Source organism: Prunus persica, chromosome G8 (assembly GCF_000346465.2).
Source record: "Prunus persica cultivar Lovell chromosome G8, Prunus_persica_NCBIv2, whole genome shotgun sequence".
In the NCBI taxonomy this organism is placed as follows: Eukaryota; Viridiplantae; Streptophyta; class Magnoliopsida; order Rosales; family Rosaceae; genus Prunus; species Prunus persica.
The window spans coordinates 612,414-635,344 of NC_034016.1; the positions used below are offsets into that span (position 1 = coordinate 612,414).

The window sequence follows — 22,931 nt, forward strand, 5'->3', positions numbered from 1 at the left end:
CCGAGCTCAAACAGCTCCTACTGGGATGAAGTTACCGTTATTGATTTGCATAAATTGATCAAATAATTTCTAACTTTTTGTCTTCTGTTTTATACAAGAACAAATCCTTTCCCTATTGAACGCCCAAAAGCACAAAATGAGTTCTCCAATCAAAGGGCTAAACACTAACTCAGCATTAAAATGGTCTGGCAGATACAAGTTTAACCATCTCTAGAATGAACAAAATCCACAGCAACCAGTGGTGTAATAAAAACAGTTCCAACAAACTATTTAAGAAATAGATCCTGATAATGTAATAAAAGACAGATTCTATTGCAGGTTCATTTTTCACATATTGTGGTTACATAACTTATCATGTAAAGTTTATCAAATAAAATAAAACTACCAAGAAAAAGTTACCACATCAAATTCTTAAAACTTCTTTAGGATCCATATCTTATCATCATTGTTCCAGGAAACAGAATCAATGAAGACCAAAAGATGCTAACTTATCCGAGGAAATTCATAATCACCAAGTGCAGCACCAAGTTGCAGAGAACAAAATCTGCAAAAGCCCGTTCTGGTGGTAAATCCTGCAGTTTTACACAAAAACACTGATCAGGGCGAGGATGGAAGCGGATAGGTCAAGGTGGGCAAAACAACATTACCAACTTTGTCAATTCCTTAATACACGACGAAGAAAAGCCATCGAAAACGAAAAAACTGGTTTAGAGTGCACAAACTTAGCACAATTCAAAATTTGTGAATCAGACAGAAGGACAAGAAAGAAACAGAGTTTACCTTAAAGTCTTTGTTTTCTTTGTTCACTTGAATACGGAGACAAACTGCAAAAGAAGTAATCAGTTTCCGAGTTAACCTTCTAATGTCTAATATGAACTTTCACCCAACAAAGAAAAAAACTTCATCGTTCCCTTACCAGCGAGGACTGCTGTCCCTGTACAAGAAAGTACTCCTGAGAGAAAAGAGTTAAATGGGAATGATCCGACGAGAGCCATATAAACTACCTGTTCATCAACAAAGTAGATAACCAAATCAAAGATTAAAGAAACCAAATCAAAGATCAAAGAAACCATATCAAGTTGCAAGAAAGCTAGCTTCCACCATTCATGGGTTGTTATTGTAGTAGTTAATGCATCATGGCATCATTAGAAATAGGTAGAAGATTATGCTGCAGTGGGAGTGGAAAAAAGAGCGGACATGGTAATCAACAATGACAAAACATGGTAGCCAGACCGACCAGACCTGTTATTACAGAAAGAGAGGCTAAAGGCATTGATCCACGATATGTACCCCAACAAGGAGTCTTATATACCTTAACCTATGAAGAATGGACGCTCCAAGGTGGCCGTGTGTGTGTCAGACATGTGTAGACACCAACACTAGAACATCAAGCCTTTAAACACCTAATTATTAATATTTCTCCCTGGAGCTTCAGATCTGTTGTTATATTAAACCAAATGGAGCTTCAGAAACCTCTTAAAGGCAATTCTGTTAACAACATTTACCAAATAGATGCATGCACAATGGTGCCATGTGGAATGCAAAACTATGTACACAATCAAACCGGAATGTATACAAACTAATGATAGAAAAGTCTGAAGCTTGATAACAAACCAGATAACTATACATTTATATTTTTTTAAAAGATAAGATTTTACTGATCCTAGCTATTCATATTGATCTAACTAAATAATACGGGGTTCAAATGGAAAGGCAGTTCAAATTGCAAGCCTATTCAAGACTCCAAGATGCTTTCCCTTCTCGTCCTTTGGTTTTGTTTTTTACTTTTTCTTTTTAAACCACAATTAACAAAATAAATATATTTATTTTAAAAAAAAGCCATTTTATTCTGTTTAAAACTTTCCCTGTCCTTTGTTCTTGTTTCCGGGGGTTTTGTCCTCCGTTAATGAAATATCATTTTCGACCAAAAAAAAAAATTGAAAACCGATATGTTTGTCAATCCGAGAGACTATCAACTTACGTGATTTCAGATCAAACCAAAAGGAGATAAAATAAAGATCCATTTGCTTAAAATTAAATCAAAATGGGGCATTTCAATTCTGCACCTTTGACAATTACCCAAAGTTTCTAGGCACCCAAATATAGCAAATTAATATATATAAACGGAGACAGGAAAATTGAGATCATGGAGTACCTGGATGAGAGCTGTGAACACAGCAAAACCAACATAGAGATCAATGATCTGCAAATTTATAAAAGAAATGACAAATTGGGTTAAGTATTTCTTCTCGTTATTTTGTGAATTCTTAGAGAGAGAAAGAGAGAGAAGAGAGAGACCTTGAGAGTGGTGGGAGTTGCAGAGTAAGCTGAGCGAAGAGAATCGAAGAGGACAAGCGCGTCCTTGGTCGTTGACGATGTCGATGCTTTCCCCATTTTTCTCTTCCTCGATGTACTTCACTCTTCTTCTTCTTCGTCTGCTGCTTTCTTTCAGTATTAGATCGATCTAAAATACTTGACCACTCTGGTCGACCAGACCTAAATAGTTAAGGGTATTATAGTCATTTCGTAGAAACAAAATTTTTTTTTTTCTCGCCGTTCTCATCGTTCGCAGTCTTGAGTGGCAGAAGCTTGAAGCTCTCTTGCTCCCTCTCCATCTCTCTTTGTCCCTCTCTCTCTACCTCTCTCTCGTCAGTAATTTTTAGGGCTGGGCATCTGGGGGCTGCCCTCGCCGCCTCTTCTGGTCTCTGCGACTCCATCAGTCGAATTCTCGACTTCACACGCCACCGCACAGACGCACAACATTGGCTTATCTCCGATCGCTGGTAATTTTTACCATTGGAATAGAGCTATTGAACTTTAAATGAAAAAGGGTGTATCTAATTGTTATATATATAAAGGTATATCTAATTTGAGTTTCATGTCAATGTCTGCTTCTATATGGCTGCACATGTAGACTGATATAAGAATAAGAAGGATTGGGATTTGGGGATTTGAGTACTTTTTGAATTCAAGCTTTCTGTTGAGTGATAAGTGCATCAGATTCGTACCTAGAAATTGTTACAACTTTCTATCCTCAATCTCAATATGTGTTTCTCAGCAGTTTGAATAAGAATGTTATTGCCCTTAGTGTTATTGAATCTAAAAAATGAGTCGGTTGCATTTAGTTAGCTCAGTGATTAGATTGTTTAGGAGTGAAGAAGAAACATTTTCGGAAGAACTAGAAATGGGATGGCACAAGCAGTAGGTTGTTAATTAAGCCCTCTCAAGCTATGAGCATGGTATGGGACACAAGATACTGATACATTGAAATGGCAAAATGATAATGAAGGCATGTCAGTACTCTAATACTAATAGGTTGCTTCAATATGGCTTCACATGTTATAACACTTATAATGTGCAACTAACGTGAGATAAGTGTAGGATGATCTTCAACAAGTTAAAAACTTGAGCTATATTTAAGTGCTTCTGTTAATCTGCTTCTCTTGTAAATTTTCACTAAAATTCAGTTTTGTTTGCATAAATAGTATTGTTTGTCTTCCACACCAAGAAAGTTGATAAATTTTTAGTTGTCTTGCTGACCAAGAAAACAAAAGATTGTCTTCTATATGCAAATATATTCTGAGTAATTCTTCCTTTTTTGTTGCCTTCTTTATACTTTTTCACGAGTTTCTTATTCTTCAGTTAAAACCTTCTTTTTGAACTATCACAAACTAATGCCAGATTCATTTTGGTCTGTCAAGGAATTTATCAAATTGAACTCGCTTACTGACTTTATCTTCTACTTTGCAACCAAAACAGGGGAGAGAATTTATCTAAAGAAATCTGCCCTAGTTGGATAGGAATTGCTTTCTTTTCAGTATCAGTTCAATCATGTTGGAAATCAGGAAAAAAAAAGAAGAAGAAGATAGAAAGGATAGGGTGGGAATGTTAATCTTAAATTCTTATGCCTCAAAATGGTTTGGTGGTCTTTTCTTGTTCCTATATATTTATAACGATGCATGTTGACTCAATAGCTTGCTTAATTAATAGGAAAAATACGAAGAAAAAAAAAAAAAAAAAGAAGCAACGAAAGTGACATCCAATGCAAAAGTTTCATGTCTAGTTTTTGCACTTTGATTGCCTGCAAACTGTGAATGAATGTTAAATACGTGAGCTTGGTGATATGAACCTCACAACAATTTTTGCACTTTGGTTGTCTGCAGATTGTGAATGAATAGTTCTCTTGTAGCCTATATCCTCTTGCACTCTGCAGTGTGTGTTCTAATTCGCACAACATTACAACAACACATGCATGGGTGTGACTGCAGGCTCTGTGCTAAACCGTCTTCTTTGTGACAAAGGCCATCTAACCAAACCCTCAAATCCCACCGCCGTCAAAGCCATCAGCAGCACAATCCTCACTCACCTTGACTCTGGTCATCTCCCGAAAGCTGTTTCAATCCTCTTTGCATCTCCACATCCCTTCCAATTTTCTCTCTACGCCCGTCTCTTCCAGCTCTGTTCCTCCAACCACGCCATTCTCGAGGTCCGAAAGGTTGAGTCCCATTTGGTCACCTTCTCACCCGTCCCGCCCATTTTTCTACTGAATCGTGCCATTGAGGCTTATGCGAAATGTGGGTCTTTGGGAGATGCGAGGGAGCTGTTCGAGGAAATGCCTCAAAGAGATGGTGGGTCTTGGAATGCATTGATAACAGCGTACTCACAAACTGGGAATCCTGAGGATGCCTTTGGCTTGTTCATAAAGATGAACCGGTCGGGTTTTTTGCCAAATGAGATTACATTTGCCAGTGTTCTTGGGTCGTGTGCTGCAGTTTTGGCGCTTTGGCTTTCGAGGCAAATTCATGCGGTTATTTTCAAGTATGGTTTCAATGGGAATGTGATTTTAGGGAGTTCACTTGTTGACATATATGGGAAATGTGGGGTTATGAGGGATGCCCGTGGAATATTTGATGAGATCCAGAATCCAAATGACATATCTTGGAATATAATTGTGAGGCGGTATCTCGAGATGGGTGAAGGAAAGGAGGCAATAATTATGTTTTTCCAGATGTTTGTGGCAGCTGTTAGGCCATTGAATTTCACCTTTTCAAGTGCTCTTGTTGCTTGTTCGAGTATTACTGCACTTGAAGAGGGAATGCAGATTCATGGAGCTGCAATTAAAATGGGTTTCGAAAATGATGAGGTTGTTTTGAGCTCCCTTATCGATATGTACGCCAAGTGTGGGGAACTAGAGAATGCGTGTGCAATTTTTGACCAGCCTAAGTCGAAAAATTTGATTTCTGGGACTTCAATTGTTTCAGGATATGCAATGAGTGGACAGACATGGAAGGCAAGAGAGTTCTTCAATGAAATGCCTGAACGGAATGTGGTAACTTGGAATGCAATGTTGGCAGGATACACTCATTATTTCCAGTGGGAAGAGGCTTTGAATTTTATATTCCTGATGGTGAACACAACAAAAAATATAGACCAAGTCACCCTTGGGTTAATCCTCAAGGTGTGTGCTGGCCTTTCGGATGTTGAAATGGGAAAACAGGTTCATGGATTCATTTACCGACATGATTTCTGTTCCAATATCTTTGTTGGAAATGGCCTTCTTGACATGTATGGTAAATGTGGGAACTTGAAAAGAGCCAAAACAGTCTGGTTTCACCAAATTAGTCAATGCCGGGATAGAATTTCTTGGAATGCTTTGTTGAGTAGCTATGCGCGTCATGGCCGGAGTGAACTAGCTATGACAATATTTTGTGAGATGCAATTGGAGGAAACACCTGATGAATATACGTTTGCAATTCTCCTGGCAGCTTGTGCAAATATTTTTGCACTTGAGCAAGGAAAACAAATTCATGGTTTCATGATCAGAAATGGTTATACAATGGATAGCGTGGTCAGAGGGGCATTAGTTGACATGTATTCCAAGTGTCGTTCTATTGAGTATGCTATCATGGTTTTCAAAGAGAGGGCTTCAAGAGATGTAATTCTGTGGAACTCCATGATTTTGGGATGCTGTCACAACTATAAGGGGAGAGAAGTACTCAAATGTTTTGGTTTGATGGAGGATGAAGGTATTAAGCCAGATCATGTAACATTTCGAGGTGTTTTACATGCTTGTACATATGAAGGTTTTGTTGAGTTGGGCAGGCAGTATTTTGATTCGATGACCAATGAGTACGGTATTATACCTAGGTTAGAGCACTATGAGTGCATGATTGAACTGTACAGCCAATGGGGGTACATGGATGAGCTTGAAAATTTTGTAAAGAACATGCCATTTGATCCTACAGTCCCAATGTTGACAAGAGTCCTTGATGCTTGTAGAAGACATGGCTGCTTGAGATTGGGACAATGGGCAGCTCAAAGACTTAATGAGTAATCCTTCTAGTTCATAAGAGTTTCAGATTATGGACAGAGCCAGGTAGTGATTGGCAGCATTGCAGATTTGGAAGCTTAAACCACTACGTTATCGTAAACGTTCTACATTGAATGAAATTTGTTTGACGTAATGGATGAAGGAGTACTCTAGAAAATTGAAGCAACAAAATTTGTTGGTCATGCAGAAATGATTATTTTTTCCTCAACGTGTTCCTACATCCACAACGACAACAGCAGGTAATAAATGCTGATGATAGCGATCGGGCGGACACCCTTTCCCCAACTCTGATGTGCCAATTTTCTGTGCTTGCAAGTTGGAAAGACACCGTTTTATTTGTCTTAGCAAATCAGGGTTCAGGATACACTGTTTTCATCTTATTGTTGTATATTCTTCTATTTAATTTTTCTACTTCAATAATTTTTTTAATATGATGCAGGAAGATGAAAAGGAGAATCGCGAAGGCTTTTCAAGCAGCCATATTCAAATAGTTTTCTTCAATTGAAGTACTGTTTTATCTATCTGTTGAAAATATTTTACGATGAACATTTGTAAGGATACAAGTATAAACAACATTTGTTATGGGGTAAGCTGAAATGAACTCTTATTTCTGTTGCTTATTATTTCTGATGGTTTATTAGGGAAGTTGCTTCCTCATATCCTCATAGGATTATGTAAAGCATTGAGAGTGACTGCTCATACTACTTTTTTTTTTTAATCTCATCTCATTTTGCCTCTAATAATAGTGGTTTATCATAATTGTGGGTGATGAGATCGAGATTAAGCTACAATAGAAAGGATAGTTACTTGATGCACATCAGTTGACCATGGTTAAATGATAAAATATTCCATTTCCGTTGAAAACTAGACCCAGCTTCATACACTCTTCTTGACTTGAGGTGCAGCAGAGAAGAGAAGTCATTACCAAGCAACCACAATGTTCAAAGGACCAACAAAGCAGATTTCCAGGTGATTATTTACAGTAGAGTTAACATTGTTGATATGCCTTGTAAAATCTTCATAAAAATGGGCTTCAATTCTATAAAATCAATGTATATATATATATATATATATATTGTGCTTAGATGAAAGAAGTTAGAATTATGAATTTGAATTTGAATTTGTACATGTGCATTGTTAAGGGTAAGTGTTGATCAGTCCACAACAATCCTAGTACATGTATATGTGCTCAAGGGTAAGGTTATTTTCTTCATGCTTTTTGTACTGACATGTTTTTCTAGTATTCTAATTTGATCATCTAGCTTTTTGAATCTTCTGCTAAGTAGTGGAATCTTTCTCTTGCTAATGCTTGAAAGAAAATAATAAGAGTTTTTGCATTTTTGGTCTAACAGTGTGGCAGTCATCCTATACTATCTAAGGGTTGCTTATCTTGCTGCTTGAGCTTATTATATTATTCACAAAATAGATAGTTATTCTCTTGCTTTTCCATATTCAAAATTATAAGTCAAAAATTCCTGCTCCAATTCCTTGATGATAAGCTCTCTTGCCCCTTTCTCAGATTGTCATAAGTAATTTTAATGTTACAAAAATTATCCAAAAAACGCATTCTGCTTCTTTGATAGTAATGCTTGAGTAGGATATGCTTTCAAATTTCTTCAACTGGAATTCCATTATGACAGTAGTTATGTGCTGATTATGCTTGTCTAGTCATACCCTGTAATGGTGAACCACTTTATCCACAACTAAGTGCTATTGTAATCATACAGCAGACAAGTGATCCAAACAAGAGAAAAGAACTTTCAACAGATAAACATTATAAATAAGGAAAAGATAAGGTAATTAATCAGACCTAAAAAAGGAAAAGATAACACAATGACAACATGTGCAATTATAGTATTATACAAACAAGGAAAAGATAAGGTAAGAGAATAAGCCAAGAAAAGTACAGTAAATGACAAAGGGGTCTCAGAGCTGTGGATATGCAGGTTAGTGGTATGCAGTTCGATTCTCCACGGCATGTGTGTGAGAATACCTCCCTCTTCCCTTCTAACTGTGTGAAAAAAAGGTATTTTGAGGGCTTTTCAATCATTTGCCTTTTTTTTCTTTTCCCTTTTAATTAACCAGAAAAGGTGGCAGGTCGGATTTTAAAGTCTTCGATCGAGAGAACGATTGATATATAAATATACACACATGCACACTCCTAGAGACACAGAGCATGCAAACCATGGATTTCCTGCAGTGTACTTCCATATCATCAGCTGTTTCAACCTATTTGTTTTCCTTCCCTTTCTACATTATCATCGCATTGGCTACATCAATCGGTGCATATTTTTTCATCCATTTATGTGACCCTAAGAACTGGAAGGATTCTCCACCAGGACCTGTTGGATGGCCCATACTTGGGAGCCTTCCTCACCTCCTCAACAATCGCCTTCATGAGGACTTGTTTCATCTCTCTAGAATCCATGGCCCATTCTTTAGCCTAAAACTAGGTTTAAAGCCACGGGTCCTGATATTGTCACCGAAGATGGCAAGGAAGACCCTTAAGCAGCAGGAGTATGTTTTCTCCAGTCGTACCATCATGGAGGCCATCCAGGTCATTACATATGATACGGCCTCTGTTGTATATATGCTCTCATGGCTAGTGCAAGTTGGAGAGTATTAGAAGAATCTTGATGGAACAGATCTTCTCTGCCAAGGCCTTTGAGGCTTTTGAACCAGTTCACAAGCAACAGGTTTTGTTAATTTTTTCAGGTAAAAACATGAGTTCGTCTGTTAAAGAAAATGTTGATCAATATACAACATATGTAAAGGGAAAAATGAGTAGTCTTAATTGTTTGTTTCACTTGCTTGTAGGTTCATGGGTTGCTCAAGCAGCTCTACTTAGCTTTGATGATGAAAAATTCAGTGAACATTGCAGAGTTGGGCTTCGTGGCCTCAGGCAAGATTGTGAGTAACACAGTATGCAGTAAAAACCTTTTTGATAACACAAAAAACAAAGGGAGAGAACTAAAACATACATTCTGGGAGTTAATGCAAATTCTTGGCTCTGTAAATGTTACTGATCTCATCCCAGTATTTAAACCATTTGATCTTCAAGGCCTGAAACGGAGAATTTTGAAGATCTTTTGGAGATTATATGCATTTTATGAAAACATTATCAAGGAGAGGTTGGAAGAAAGGAAAATCAGAATCGGCAATATTGGGAAGGAAAAATTGGACTTGTTAGATGTGTTATTGGATTATAGAAGTGACAGAGATGATGAATTAAAAAGCTTATCGAGAAAGAACATTAAAGGCATGCTTGCGGTAAGTTATCTAGATATTAATCTCTGAACTTTGTACTTTCAGACTTCGTTTAAATATACTCTCAATGATGAAAGAGATTCCAAGTTTGAATATCCCATACAGAAATTCTCAAAACATACAAAGAATATAACGTGTACATCAGTTCAACAAACAAACCAATTCAGTCCAATTGAAACTAAGAACAAGTTTTGATTTTGTGTTTTTGCAGGAAATGTTCACCGGCACAGAGACTACATCAAGCACTTTTGAGTGGGGTATGGCAGAGATCCAAAGAAAACCTGATGCATACAAGAAAATAGTTATGGAGTTGGACCAAGTAGTTGGGAAAGATCGGTTTGTTGAAGAGAGTGACATTTCCAATCTACCCTACCTTCAAGCAGCAGTGAAAGAAGTTTTCTGGCTCCACCCTGCCGTCCCACTGCTCGTTCCTCATAGCACGAATGAGGCGTGTGAGGTTTCCGGTTACCATATTCCTTAAGGCTGCATAGTTTTGGGGCTGGCTAGGGATCCCAGTGTTTGGGAAGACCCTTGTGAGTCTAAACCCGAAAGGTTTCTTGGGTCAAGCATTGATGTGAAAGGCCATGAGTTTAACCTCATTCCTTTTGGGAGTGGGAAAAGATCTTGCATCGGATTGCCCCTTGTCCATCGCAGTGGGCATGTTTACTTAGCAGCCCTGCTTCATGCTTTTGAATGGGAATTCCCTGCTGACATTTTGGACATTGTAGAAGAGAGAATGGGGCTTGTAATTCAAAAAGTAAGACTCTCATTGGCCTTCCTAAACCTAGATTGTCAGATTCTGCTTATCTCCACTGATCTCCTGTGCAAATATGTAATATTGGTAAGATGGAGTATGTCTCTACAATACTTCTATGCTAATGTAATTTAGAAATATACTATTGAGTAATAATAATGCAATTAGTTTCGCATGAACATAGACAAACTGCAAATGAGTTATCAGTTTCAGAGCTAATCTCTATTACTGCCAATAAACAAAGACAAATGCATAAAAGTTATGCAGTTGCTGATGCCTATATAATAGCCAATAACATTTGAATGCAGACATATAGCCAGCTGATTGTTGGAATACTTTGTTGGCCATCTCTACATGACCAAATTCAGCTGAACTTAAAAGCTGGATGTTCAAATCAATTTGCTCTGCGTCTGAGAACAACAAGAAAAACAACTGCCTTCGCTGACTCAACCATGGAGTGCTGCTCTTCAAGTTTTTTACGATACAAGTCTAAGAGCTCGTCCACGATTTCGTCTCCGATTTGCCGCTTGAAGAGTCCCTCCAGGATAGCTCTGATTTGAGTAGGAGTGGTTGTGGTTCAGTAACCGCGAATTTTTGCCCAAACTGCGAACCAACCAACTATTTGCGGTATGGTGATTTTTGAAATAGCAAACCGACCGCTTTTTGCGGTCAGTTACCATGAATTAGCGGTTTAAAACCGCAAGTTCTTTTTGTGTCATAAAATCCAATCTTCCATATTATAGGCCTAGTTTTGATGCTTCTTTTGAAGCCTTTGGAGTTCAAGCATGCTTTAACCCAAAAATATAAATTCACAACCTCAACTTCTCAAGCATATATAAATTCACAACCTCCTCAACTTCTCAAGCATTCACAACCTAAAGAAAATTAAAGTTACAATTCCAAGCATTCCAATTAAAGTTAAACTTCTCAAGCATTCACAACCTCAAGTTCTCAAGCATTCCAATTCTAAATCCTTTAAAGTTACAAACCAAAAGGAAAATGCAATACAAAATGAATTAAAGTTACAACCCAAAGGAAAAATCCAATTCAAAGTTAATTAAAGTTACAAACTAAAAGGAAAATGCAATGCACCAATGTTAAAAACTCAAGTGTTGGTGGTGGTGAGTAGATTTGAAGGACCCCGTTGTGTTGTTTGAGCACCAATGCTATCTACAAATAAAACAACCTAAGTTTAGTACATTTTATTATAAAAAGAAGCATAAATAACATAAGCATAATAAACTAATTACTTACAAGATAAGTGGTCTTGTTATACAACGACTACGATTAAACAATAAAATGCAATTTTTATTTTTTAAAAAATATAGTTGCGGTTTGCGGGTAACCGCAAGTTGTGAAAATCAAATACTGCAACCGCAACAGTAAATGCGGTTCAGTTCTTCATACTACAAATGCGGTTCGGTTTCCCGAGATTGCGGTTCCATTGCGGTTAAATGTCGGTTGGTTTTTGCTGTTTTTTGGTTTTTGGGTCTAAAATGCCACCCCTAGATTTGAGATGCAAGTAGTTGAGGACTTTTATAGACTGTCATGCGCGTAGAAATGATCCAAATTTTCCCCAAAGGCCTGTAAAAATGGCCCAATCCGATGGGCTAGCCAAAGCTCGACCCTACTTTTTGGACTATGAACTAGCCCAGCCCGGTACTATGAGTGGACTTAGCTCAGCCCGTTGTGTAATTGGTAGAGCCTAGGCCACGATTTCTAGGCCGATGGGCACCCCGGCCCTGCCTGATATATAAGTTAATAAATAATATTTTTATAAACTAAACTAATATTAATTATGCATGTATTTAATTAAAAATTTTGAAATAAAATAATTACCCATTAAATATTAACATTGATTATCATTGCATTTAATATTTTTATAAAAATTAACTAGTATTAATGATCACTGCATTTTATTAATTCAGTATAATTGCATTTAATTAATTATAATTTTTTTTTTATAGAAAAAACGATAGTAATTATTGATGAAACATATCATTGTACACAGTCTCGATCTCTTGGACCACAAGAGTTCAAGAGATTGTGGTCACCTATCGTTGGATATTAATCTAATGGTTCAAAAAAGTTTCTTAAAAGGAGTGCAAGAATGAGTGAACCATTGAATTTATATCCAATGGTGAGTGACCAAAAATCTCTTGGACCCTTGTAGTCCAAGAGATCAGGACTGTCATTGTACAAAGCTACAAAGGAGCCAAAATGGGTACATCTCTAGTGCCCAAACACAACAACATGTTGATTTGATTCGAAGAGAATTATGCCTAAACCAACAACTACTCAACCCCCTGATTCAGCATCTTAAAGGACTTGTGCTCCGATTTACAATACATCTCTATCGTGTAATGACAAAAATGACAGATTTGAATTGCAGCTAAAAACTAGAATACAAAACATAGCAAACTCTTAAAGAGTTCCTGAGAATTAAAATAAAAAGTACAGCAAACTCCTAATGAGTAATAGACTTTAAAAAAAAAAAGAAAAAGAAACAGGAACCCGCTCCACATCCATAACGCCAACGAAATCCATAAAGCCATACTAGCTAACCCTTAATGCAGCACCGGCTAAACCTCAACCCACATAAACCAGTAACATTCATTATTGTACTCCAAACATTAAACTGGAGCCAAAACCCTATATATGTGGGCCAAAAACGGCAATTAAATCATGGCGATAATAGTGTTTCACGGTGTTTGCTTCCACATCACATACGAACTAGCATAACAACCATTACTACCTCTACCGATGTCGATGCCGCCACTTCCATCGGGATAGATAGCACCACCGGTAAATTTTATTATAATCAAATTTCCGATGTAGGACTTATATTTTTTAACAAAAACGTCAAATATAAGACACAAGTTAATATGATAGGTTCTTATTTGTTATAAATAAATAAGGTATACAAATTAAAATGAGACTAGGCAAAAAGTAATCGAAATATTATCACATCAGTTGGTCTCCGAAAATTAATGTATAGTATGTTAAGTTGGCATTAATTAAATAATCAACTTACTAATAATCCTTGAAAATATTTTATTCTATACTTAGTTTGATTTGGTACCAATTCCTTGAAATTTGCTTTCAATTTCAGGCTTACTTTTCTCTGTATTTTTTGCTCCATCTGAAGCCCAAACTCATTTTTATCATCGAGTATGGGGGTAAGGCGATAGGTGCTCCATCTGAATCCAAAAAGTGTCACTCTTTTTCTTTTTTTTTGGGTCGTGAAACTTATGGCTATAGAATCAATATAATTCTGAAAGCATGCAACTTATGGCTATGGTCATTGTTATTTTAATGCCCGAGGAAAAGATGTGCATGCTCTACAGCCTGTAGTTGCTTGCTTTGTCGAATCATGCTAAAGAATTATTTGTGTTGTTAAACAGTTGTACTTGAGATTTAATATTCTCAAGTGCTTCATACTCAGCTTCATCCTCTTGCTTGAGCTGTTCAGGAAATTAGATAGATGTTCTCTTGCCTTTTCGTATTCATAATTATAAGCTAAAACTTTCTTAAGACTTATAATTAGTTGTCGACTAGTGATGCTTGAGTACGATATTTTATAATAGAATTTCTAATTTGTTTAAACTGGAAAAAAGAAATGTTATGCCACTATCTAGTGGCGAACCACTTTATGCACAACTTAAGTGCTATTGTAATGATACATAACAAGAAAACTCAACAGATCTAGAAAAACTAAGAAGGCAATTATACAAGTAAGGAAAGATAAGGTAAGGGAATGACAACTTGCAATTATAATATTATACAAACAGGGAATGGTAATGTAAGAGAAGATAAGTACACACAGGTGACAGCAGCCAGAGATGCACAGAGCATTCAAACCATGGATTTCCTGCAGCTTACTTCCATATCATCAGCTTTTTCAACCTGTTTGTTTTCCTTCCCTCTCTACATTATCATTGCACTGGCTACATCAATCGGTGCATATTTTATCATCCATTCCCGGGACTCTAAGAACTGGAAGGATTCTCCACCAGGGCCTGTGGGATGGCCCATATTAGGGAGCCTTCCTCACTTCCTCAACAATCGCCTTCATGAGGACTTGTTTCATCTGTCCAGAATCCATGGCCCGCTCTTTAGCCTGAAACTAGGTTTAAAGCCGGTTGTCGTGATAGCGTCGCCAGAGATGGCATGTAAGACCCTCAAGCAGCAGGAGGCTGTTTTCTCCAGTCGTACCGTAACGGAGGCCATCCGAGTCATTACATATGATACCGCTTCCATTGTATATGCTCCCATGGATAGTGCACGATGGAGAGTAATTAGAAAAATATTGATGGAAAAGCTCTTCTCTGCCAAGGCCTTTGAGGCTTTTGAACCACTTCGCAAGCAACAGGTTTGTTAATTTTTTACATGCATATATATAACGTCAGTAATGCTATTATTTTAATTAACCTAAAATTACATATGTGCACATAAAGAAAATGTTGATAAAAAGATGTTTATGTAAAGAGAAATATTAAGAGTCTTAATTGTTTCATTTGTTCGTTAGGTTCATGGGTTGCTCAAGGAGCTCTACTCAACTTCAATGTCAAGGAATTCGGTTAACATTGCAGAGTGGGCCTTCGTGGCCTCAGGCAACATTGTGAGTAACACAGTATGCAGTAAGAACCTTTTTGAGAACACAAAAAAGGGAGGGAGAGAGCTAAAACATACATTCTGGCAGTTAATGCAAATTCTTGGCTCTGTAAACGTTGCTGATCTCATCCCAGTACTCAAGCCATTTGATCCTCAAGGCCTGAAACGGAGAATATTGAAAATCTTTCGGAGATTAGATGCGTTTTATGAAAATATCATCAAGGAGAGGTTGGAAGAAAGAAAAATCGGAATCGGCAATATTGGGAAGCAAAATTTGGACTTGTTAGATGTGTTATTGGATTATAGAAGTGACAGAGATGATGAATTAAAAAGCTTATCCAGAAAGAACGTCAAGGGCATGCTTGCGGTAAGTTATCTAGACATTAATATCTAAACTTTGTACTTTCACACTTCCGTTAAATATACTTTCAATGTTGGAAGAGATTCCAGGTTCGAATCCCCCATACAGTAAAATTCTCGAAACATATTACCCCCAATTTAACATGTAGATCAGTTCAACAAGCAAACCATAATTGAGTCCAATTAAACCTAAGAACGACGTTTTTATTTTGGGTTTTTGCAGGAAATGTTTGTCGCAGGCACAGAGACTACCTCAAGCACTTTTGAGTGGGGAATGGCAGAGATCCTAAGAAAACCTGATGCATACAAGAAAATAGTTATGGAGTTGGACCAAGTAGTTGGGAAGGATCGGTTTGTTGAAGAGAGTGACATCTCCAATCTACCCTACCTTCAAGCAGCAGTAAAAGAAGTTTTCCGACTCCACCCTGCCGTTCCACTGCTCGTTCCTCGTAGCACGAATGAGGCGTGTGAGGTTTCCGGTTACCATATTCCTAAGGGCTGCATTGTGTTGGTGAATGTTTGGGGGATGGCTAGGGATCCCGGTGTTTGGGAAGACCCTTGTGAGTTTAAACCCGAAAGGTTTCTTGGGTCAAGCATTGATGTGAAAGGACATGATTTTAACCTCATTCCTTTTGGGAGTGGGAAAAGGTCTTGCATCGGATTGCCCCTTGGCCATCGCATGGTGCATTTTTACTTAGCAGCACTGCTTCATGCTTTTGAGTGGGAATGCCCTGCTGAGATTGTGGACAATGTAGAAGAGAGAGTGGGGCTTACAATTCGAAAAGGAAAGACTCTCATTGGCATTCCTAAACCTAGGTTGTCAAATTCTGTTTACCTGCAGTGATCTCTTGTGTAATTTATAATTATAAGTTCTTTGTTCACTTGAACATGGAGACAAACTGCAAAATAAGGAATGAGTTTCCAGAGTTAATCTCAATTACTGCCAATAAACAAAGACAAACACATAAAAGTTGTTATTTGAATCATACTTATAGCCAGCTGATTATTCGAATACTTTGTTGGCCATCTCTACATGACCAAAACAGACTGAACTATTAAAAGCTGGATGTTCAAATCAATTTGCTAAGCGTCTAAGGACAAGAAGAAAAACAACTGCCTTCCCTGACTCAACCATGGACTGCTGCTCTTCAAGTTTTTTACCATACAATTCAAAGAGCTCGTCCAAGATTTCGTCTCCGAATTGCTGCTTGAAGAGTCCCTCCAAGCTAGCTCTGATTTGAGATGCAAGTAATTGAGGACTTTTATATACAGTGTCATGTGCAAAGAAATGATCCAAATTTTCCCTTCTCTCTATGCTGAAGCATCCATTTTGTTCTACAGCATTTTCAAGTTCTTTGGAAGACATCAAATAATTAGGTATGTTAAATGAATTTACTTTCTCTTCATCAACAACTCCCTGCATGCAAAAAGTGAAAACACACATAAAATCTGCTAAAGGATGTCTTGAGCAAAACAATACAAAGCAACAATATATAACAATCGTAAAATCAAATATAATTACATCTTACTTCACTATTTTAAAACCATACAAATAAGAGAAAACAGAGCAACCCTCCCCAGGAAAAATCACTATTTAAAAAAGAATGAAAATGATAAAAACAATTGCTTACCTTCCTAGCCAAGTCCATGAGGCAAGATCCTAAGATTTGATAGATCAGGTTTGGCAGAGTATGAGAATGGGGGGTACCATCTGGGCGGCCAGGAATGAAAAATACCATGAGTCCTCCACTCACAATCTCTTGAGCCCTGGCATGCAGGAAGCGCTCCATGTCCTCAGCGTTCTGTGCTTCATAAGCACTCACTACTTCATCCGAGGCATCTGAGTAAAAGATTCGCCCTTTATTCCACGCAGGACCGTTCCTATCCATTACCGTTTTTGGAACTTGAGACATCCATGGAATGGCAAAAGCAGAGTGAAAAAGGTTAATGGAAGCATTAGGAAATAGCCTGCCATAGAAGGAACCTGGTACACCCGCGGCATAGTATTGCCTGTTGCTTGGGAGGGATCTGAAGAGCTTGTTAAAATCATTTGCAGTAATGTCATTAAAGAAAACTTGAAATTCAAGGGTTTGGGAATTCAGCCCTTGGCTTTTATACTTCAACTGCACAGCTTCAATTATATTCTCAGCAGAAAAAAATGAATTGGGCCCAACAGCGCAACCCAAATCTGCAATGCGAAAGGTCTTGGAAGATAACAAGATTTCCGTGTCAAGCTTTTCTTCAATTGCCTTGCTTATAAATTCTTTGGCAGCAGCCACAGCTCCTCTCTGCATAAGAAGAAATGTTCATGTTACATTTAATTGAATCCAGAGGGGATTCAAAATCTTTAATTTTGATTTCTCTACTACCACCTATATCTTTTATTTTATTTTATTTTTTATTTTATTTTATTTAATACAAGCTATATATTGGGGAGCGGAGAATCGAAACTAGGACACCAAGGACATATGGGTAAATGCTCGTTGACCACACAACAGGGGATCCATGAATTTTTTATAGGGGTATGCTAAATTTTTTATTATTTTAGAGGAGATATATTATAAGTCTTTTTTCTCTTGAAACAAAAATGTAAATAAAATTTTATAAATAAACAAAGCCATATTACTAGCAAATATAACACAAAGAAGTACAAAATATAAATAAATACCAAATCAAACACATTGTCCAGCATGAAGCAATACTAGAAATGATATCCGGTCTATTATCATCATGTGACGATTAGAAGCTCATCAAACACATTGTCCAACATCTTTGCTCTCTGTTGGTCTAGCCCAACATCAGTACGATTAGAATAGCTCAAGTTGGTAGAGCCCTAGCTTGAGTTCTGCTTCTAATCAAATTATATAGGTTTAGATTGATGTTTATTATTTCCTATATGTTTCAGGAGTGGGCTTATTTTAAATAGAGGACTGAGCTATTATTTACTTTACTTAGATTGGGCTGTTATTAGTTTATTAAAAAAAGAAAAACAATGCATGTATGGGCTATATTTATTTGGTGCAGTGGGCTAATATTTATTGGAGTAGGAATGAGCCTATAAAATTTAGACCATGTTCAATATTTTATAAATGTTTCCCTAAGCTGGAGCCCACGCCAACCTAGGCTTAGATCCATCCTTGTAACCACATGAGCTTCAAACTCCTTTACTACACGCAACTATATCTTTAATTTGCCTATATCTAACACAAAAAATTATTATTATCTTTGTAGGTAAAAAACTGAAAAACAATGTTTATATGTTTAGCGATCACTAATTACTAATTCTAAAGAGAATAAAATAAGATGAAATCATTACTGCAGCACCCAAATCGGTTCTTTCTTATATATGCATGGCTCCTAAAATTAAAACATTCTTATAAGTTACTAGCCAAGTAAATCAGAGGCTTGTACATAGTAGCTAGAGAAGAAACTAACCTGGTAAACAGAGTTGACGGCATAGCTGCTGGGTCCATCTCCACCTCTCACTGGATAAGCTGCACAGAGTTGATCACTGGTTTCCTCTGCTCTTGCCATGTCTCTTTCTCTCCCTATCGGTCTGTTGGGGTGTGGAGGTTTTTTTTCTTAATTTATGTCTAACTACTGAGGAAGTGCTAGGCGACGATAATCAATGGCAGACGTCGAAGAATGTGATATGTCATGAACTGTGTTGAGAATGCTCTAGACTTGTTATCAAATGAGCAGATTAGGATGTATAAATACGTTTAGTATGTGGTTGGTTAGTCTGAATGCAATATCATATGGAGAAAAATGCATTGATTATATTCAAATGGGTTAGTTTAGGTTCATGTATTACCATTCATTGTGGTTGCTAGGGATGATAATAGGGCGAGACGGGATCGAATTTGCCTTCCCATTTCCATTCTTACAACAAATTTCTATTTTTATCTCGGTCCCATCCCCTATGGAGAGTTTCCAAATGAGCAGATTAGGATGTATAAAATTTCTATTTTTTTTAAGGTATTTGGGTGGATTGTGGGTTGTGCGTTTTTTCGTTTTGTGCCCCTTGGGTGTGGCAGTTCATCCCCTCAACTTGTCCCAGTGATGTCGTCTCAGACGTTGGTGGCTAGGCTGAGTTTTGTTTAGGGTTTGTTTGCTATCTTGGCGTTGGTTTGGGCTTGTGTGGGTTTAATGCCTGTTGGGCTTTAAGCTTGTTGCTGTTTCTTTTGCATTTGATTTAGGCCTCTGGCCTTTTTGATTTGTTGCTGAGCTCAGTTGGTTATGTCTCACTTTTTTATTTTATTTTATTATTTTAGAAAAAGTGATAGTAATTATTGTTGAAACATATCATAGTACAAAGCCACAAAAGAGTTAAATGGGTACAACATCTCCAGTGACCAAACACACCAACATGTTGATTTGATTTGGAGATAATTACGCCTAAACCAACAAATACTCAACCCCTTGATTTAGCATCTCGAAGTACTCGTACTCAGACTAACAATACATCTCCATCGCGCAACGGCAGAAACAGCAGATTTGTATTGCAGCCGAAAACTAGAATACAAAACACAGCAAACTCATAAAGAGTTCCTAAGAATTAAAATAAAAAGTACAGCAAACTCATAATGGGTAATATACTTCAAACAAGAAACAGGAACATCAATCCACATCCTCTCCGGCAACCAAAGAATTCCATAAATGCCATACCGGCTAAACCCCACCCCACAAAAACCGATAACTTTCATTATTGTAACTCCAAACATTGAACTGGAGCCAAGCAAAAAAAAAACAAACCAAAAAAACCTAGAACCAAAAACAAGAAAAACAAAACCAAGATCCACGGGAAAGGAAAGAGAAGGAAACAAGAGAAGAAAAAAAAGGAGGATACAGAAAGAGAGAAGGGCCGAGAGGGAAGAGAGAGGAGGAAGATAGGGGCGAGATAGGGGTTAGGGTGGGGGGCTAGGGTTTTTCGGCTTTTTTTCCCTAAAGAATCTATCCTCCAATTCTATTCATCAACAAATGAAGCGATAAAGTTCAAATCTTATATAACAACTCCCATAATAAACACGATAACCTCTCCTCCCATTGCTTATGTTTCTAGATCACTCATTATGATATAAAGACACCTCTTACATTCTATGTGCGAAAGGTTGGTAGTGCATTGAGTAGCACTGTAAAGCACTTCATCACCCATAAGTTTCAAATGCCCTGAGCCAAAAAAGGTCCGATAAGAGTAGATTGCAAACACAATCAGTTTAAAAGTTATGGGACATTCATATTAAACAACAATGAGCATGAACCAATTCCGTATTCCACACAAAAATCCCATTATCATTGTCGCTTCTACCTAAGATTTTTTTGCTTGAGTATTTTAAGAAGCAATTATTTTACCAAATTATAGCTCCTGATTGGTGAGGAATTGCGTCAAGAAATTTTTTCGTTATTGCCTCAAAGTTGTCCTCATACGCTTCCTTGTTTGGAAAATCTGTCTCCCCAAAACATTTATGTCCTTAATAACAATGTCTAACTTGAGCTTGGACTAGAGACTAGAAAGGTAAGAGACTTAGAAGGATTGATAGTTTTAAGAAAAACATGTTCAATTAATAGGATAGAACTTGAATACAACTTTTTAAAAACAAATGCATATAAGAAACTTGAAATTATAATAGGAATGCATAGTTTATATCATATTTATAGTAGCCTTAATCTTAGTAGTATTGATATTTATATAGAATGCTGCTAAACGAACCCTAAAATAAATTGAGTACACCATATGATTTAAGTACACCCTAATATTTTAATTAAAATTTAAATTTAACTAAGTACGTCCTATTTAACTACCAAAAATACCCCTGATACATCATAATACACTCTATCACACAACACCCTAATACCAATCCTAACGGAGATTACTATTACTTTACAATCATTGGTTGCATCTTGAATTCCAGCCACACCATTATCCACATTACCCTTTGTATATGTTTTTGTTGATTCCGCAATAAGCTCTCTTATAAGTTTATATCCTCTCCGTCTGACAATGTTTATAAGCTCATTCCAATTAACTATTTGAACAAAATAGATCAGTGGAACTTGCTACTTTATTTGTTAATGAATATATGTATTATATATTTGTATGAAATATATATAATATTAAAGTTAAATTTCTCGTTGCTACTAAGGCCAAAATTTCTTTAAAAAAATAAAAAATATGGCATCAAGCAATCATCAATTGATAAATTAGTAATTCAATAAATAGTTTAGTAGTAAGGTGTACTCAGTTAATTTTAGAGTTCATTTAGTAGCACTTTTTATATATTCAAATCTTTTTTTTTTGTACATTAGCTTTGCATTATATAATGATTATTTTCCTTTCATTTAATGTAGTATATAATTGTAAATTGCATTATATATTAAAGAATGCTTTGCTCAACTCATGAGAAAAATAGCCATATAGAAATTGATTTTTAAATTCAATTATATATATATGCATATATATATATATATGCGAGCACAACAACAAAAAATTAGTCGAGAAAAAAAGGCAAGGATATTAAAATAAGTTTGAAGGTTTATTCCTTGCTAATATAAACATAAAAATATATAATCGCGTTTGCACAAGTTAACGGGTACTACTTGTATTCTACCTTTGAATCTTAGTAGTATATGGATATTTATTCTAACATATTAGAAGCTTCTATACGTTAGTTTTTGCGTTATATAATTACAGAGAGCTTCCATTGAGGAATCCCTCAAATAAGCTTATTTGAGGGACACCCTTTGTAGGCCCCACTCCGGATTGTATTTCACTAATCCAAATCGTCTATTTTGTAGATACTCATTCAAAGATCATCTCTACAAAAAATCACTTGAATCCGATATCATGTGACCACTCAATTGAGTTATTGAAATTTTAATACTTTTCTTAAAGCACCATGTTCATTGATTTTGTAAGACACAATTGGATGTCGAAACGGTTTCCGATTTGTCTAATTTTTTGTAAGGATGATCTATGAATGAATACCTAAAAAATAGATGGTTTGGATTATTGGGAAAAGAATTGTAGGGTACCCTAAAGGGCGTCCCTCAATAGAAGGGGACTGTATATAATTATTCTTTCCCGTCAATTTAATAGTATAATTGTAAATCACATTTTCTACTAAAAAATGTTTTGCTAAACTTATGAGAAGTAGAGCCATAGAGAAACTAAATTTTAAATTCAATTACATATACATATATATATATATATATATAATTGAATAATCACTTTTAAACTCTTCGAGCTAGGTCAAAGTAGTGCATGAGAATGGAGAAAAAGGCAAGGATTTAATAAGTTTAAAGATGTATTCCCTTTTAATATAAACATAAAAATATATACCAGGGGCGTGATGCTCTGATACCATATAAAGAAACGTGAATGAGTTTCGATGTATGTTGATTTGATACAATATAAGGACTTTTAAGAAAGGGAGATTCACTTTTATAGCCTAAACTATCTACTTTCATAGTAGTACACAATCAGATACAAAAAGAAGGGCTAACATGAGTTGACTATATTGTTGCCTAAATTGCCTTAATCGACTTTGCGTTCCTTAACATAATTTGAGTTTGTGTAAGGGTTTGCAAATCATCAATAGATCATCT

General features: G+C 36.5%; 5 protein-coding genes across 6 annotated transcripts; 3 read left to right on the forward strand and 2 right to left on the reverse strand.

Moving 5' to 3' along the window:
• LOC18768279 (dolichyl-diphosphooligosaccharide--protein glycosyltransferase subunit DAD1) lies at positions 226-2,480 on the reverse strand. Its single transcript, XM_007201359.2, has 5 exons — positions 2,299-2,480; positions 2,156-2,203; positions 917-1,004; positions 781-824; positions 226-572 (listed from the first exon to the last, which is right to left on the reverse strand). Exons 1-5 carry the CDS (start codon positions 2,392-2,394, stop codon positions 489-491), a joined length of 360 nt encoding a protein of 119 aa, XP_007201421.1. The 5' UTR covers positions 2,395-2,480; the 3' UTR covers positions 226-488.
• Positions 2,569-10,533, forward strand: LOC18767418 (pentatricopeptide repeat-containing protein At3g26540). Of its 2 annotated transcripts, XM_020553763.1 has the most exons (6): positions 2,569-2,783; positions 4,164-6,570; positions 6,771-7,300; positions 8,278-9,046; positions 9,149-9,601; positions 9,810-10,533. In XM_020553763.1, exon 2 carries the CDS (start codon positions 4,253-4,255, stop codon positions 6,332-6,334), a length of 2,082 nt encoding a protein of 693 aa, XP_020409352.1. In that variant the 5' UTR covers positions 2,569-2,783; positions 4,164-4,252; the 3' UTR covers positions 6,335-6,570; positions 6,771-7,300; positions 8,278-9,046; positions 9,149-9,601; positions 9,810-10,533. The 2 variants fall into 2 exon arrangements, with proteins under 2 accessions (XP_020409352.1, XP_020409351.1); XM_020553762.1 differs by having other exon boundaries at positions 4,164-7,300.
• Positions 8,820-10,079, forward strand: LOC18766855 (3,9-dihydroxypterocarpan 6A-monooxygenase). Its single transcript, XM_020570153.1, has 4 exons — positions 8,820-8,888; positions 8,977-9,027; positions 9,149-9,601; positions 9,810-10,079. The coding sequence occupies exons 1-4, from the start codon at positions 8,820-8,822 to the stop codon at positions 10,077-10,079; spliced, it is 843 nt and encodes a 280-aa protein (XP_020425742.1).
• Positions 14,200-16,263, forward strand: LOC18767321 (7-ethoxycoumarin O-deethylase). The gene is made up of 3 exons (XM_020553764.1): positions 14,200-14,724; positions 14,881-15,333; positions 15,550-16,263. Exons 1-3 carry the CDS (start codon positions 14,215-14,217, stop codon positions 16,168-16,170), a joined length of 1,584 nt encoding a protein of 527 aa, XP_020409353.1. The 5' UTR covers positions 14,200-14,214; the 3' UTR covers positions 16,171-16,263.
• On the reverse strand, positions 16,351-18,860 carry LOC18767460 (probable S-adenosylmethionine-dependent methyltransferase At5g38100). The gene is made up of 3 exons (XM_007201604.2): positions 18,762-18,860; positions 16,958-17,614; positions 16,351-16,743 (listed from the first exon to the last, which is right to left on the reverse strand). Exons 1-3 carry the CDS (start codon positions 18,858-18,860, stop codon positions 16,402-16,404), a joined length of 1,098 nt encoding a protein of 365 aa, XP_007201666.1. The 3' UTR covers positions 16,351-16,401.

What these genes read in the sequence shown, in the direction of transcription:
- LOC18767460 (XM_007201604.2), bottom strand. Translation starts at nt 18,860, where the DNA reads ATGGCAAGAGCAGAGGAAACCAGTGATCAACTCTGTGCAGCTTATCCA. An exon ending in CCGTCAACTCTGTTTACCAG is followed by an intron (nt 17,615 to 18,761) that starts GTTAGTTTCTTC and finishes CTTCTTATGCAG; the next exon opens with AGAGGAGCTGTGGCTGCTGC. An exon ending in TCATGGACTTGGCTAGGAAG is followed by an intron (nt 16,744 to 16,957) that starts GTAAGCAATTGT and finishes TTTTGCATGCAG; the next exon opens with GGAGTTGTTGATGAAGAGAA.
- LOC18767418 (XM_020553762.1), top strand. Translation starts at nt 4,253, where the DNA reads ATGGGTGTGACTGCAGGCTCTGTGCTAAACCGTCTTCTTTGTGACAAA.
- LOC18767321 (XM_020553764.1), top strand. Translation starts at nt 14,215, where the DNA reads ATGGATTTCCTGCAGCTTACTTCCATATCATCAGCTTTTTCAACCTGT. An exon ending in AACCACTTCGCAAGCAACAG is followed by an intron (nt 14,725 to 14,880) that starts GTTTGTTAATTT and finishes TTTGTTCGTTAG; the next exon opens with GTTCATGGGTTGCTCAAGGA. An exon ending in ACGTCAAGGGCATGCTTGCG is followed by an intron (nt 15,334 to 15,549) that starts GTAAGTTATCTA and finishes GGGTTTTTGCAG; the next exon opens with GAAATGTTTGTCGCAGGCAC.
- LOC18768279 (XM_007201359.2), bottom strand. Translation starts at nt 2,394, where the DNA reads ATGGGGAAAGCATCGACATCGTCAACGACCAAGGACGCGCTTGTCCTC. An exon ending in AGGGACAGCAGTCCTCGCTG is followed by an intron (nt 825 to 916) that starts GTAAGGGAACGA and finishes CTTCTTTTGCAG; the next exon opens with TTTGTCTCCGTATTCAAGTG. An exon ending in AAGAAAACAAAGACTTTAAG is followed by an intron (nt 573 to 780) that starts GTAAACTCTGTT and finishes GTAAAACTGCAG; the next exon opens with GATTTACCACCAGAACGGGC.
- LOC18766855 (XM_020570153.1), top strand. Translation starts at nt 8,820, where the DNA reads ATGGCAAGGAAGACCCTTAAGCAGCAGGAGTATGTTTTCTCCAGTCGT. An exon ending in AACCAGTTCACAAGCAACAG is followed by an intron (nt 9,028 to 9,148) that starts GTTTTGTTAATT and finishes ACTTGCTTGTAG; the next exon opens with GTTCATGGGTTGCTCAAGCA. An exon ending in ACATTAAAGGCATGCTTGCG is followed by an intron (nt 9,602 to 9,809) that starts GTAAGTTATCTA and finishes GTGTTTTTGCAG; the next exon opens with GAAATGTTCACCGGCACAGA.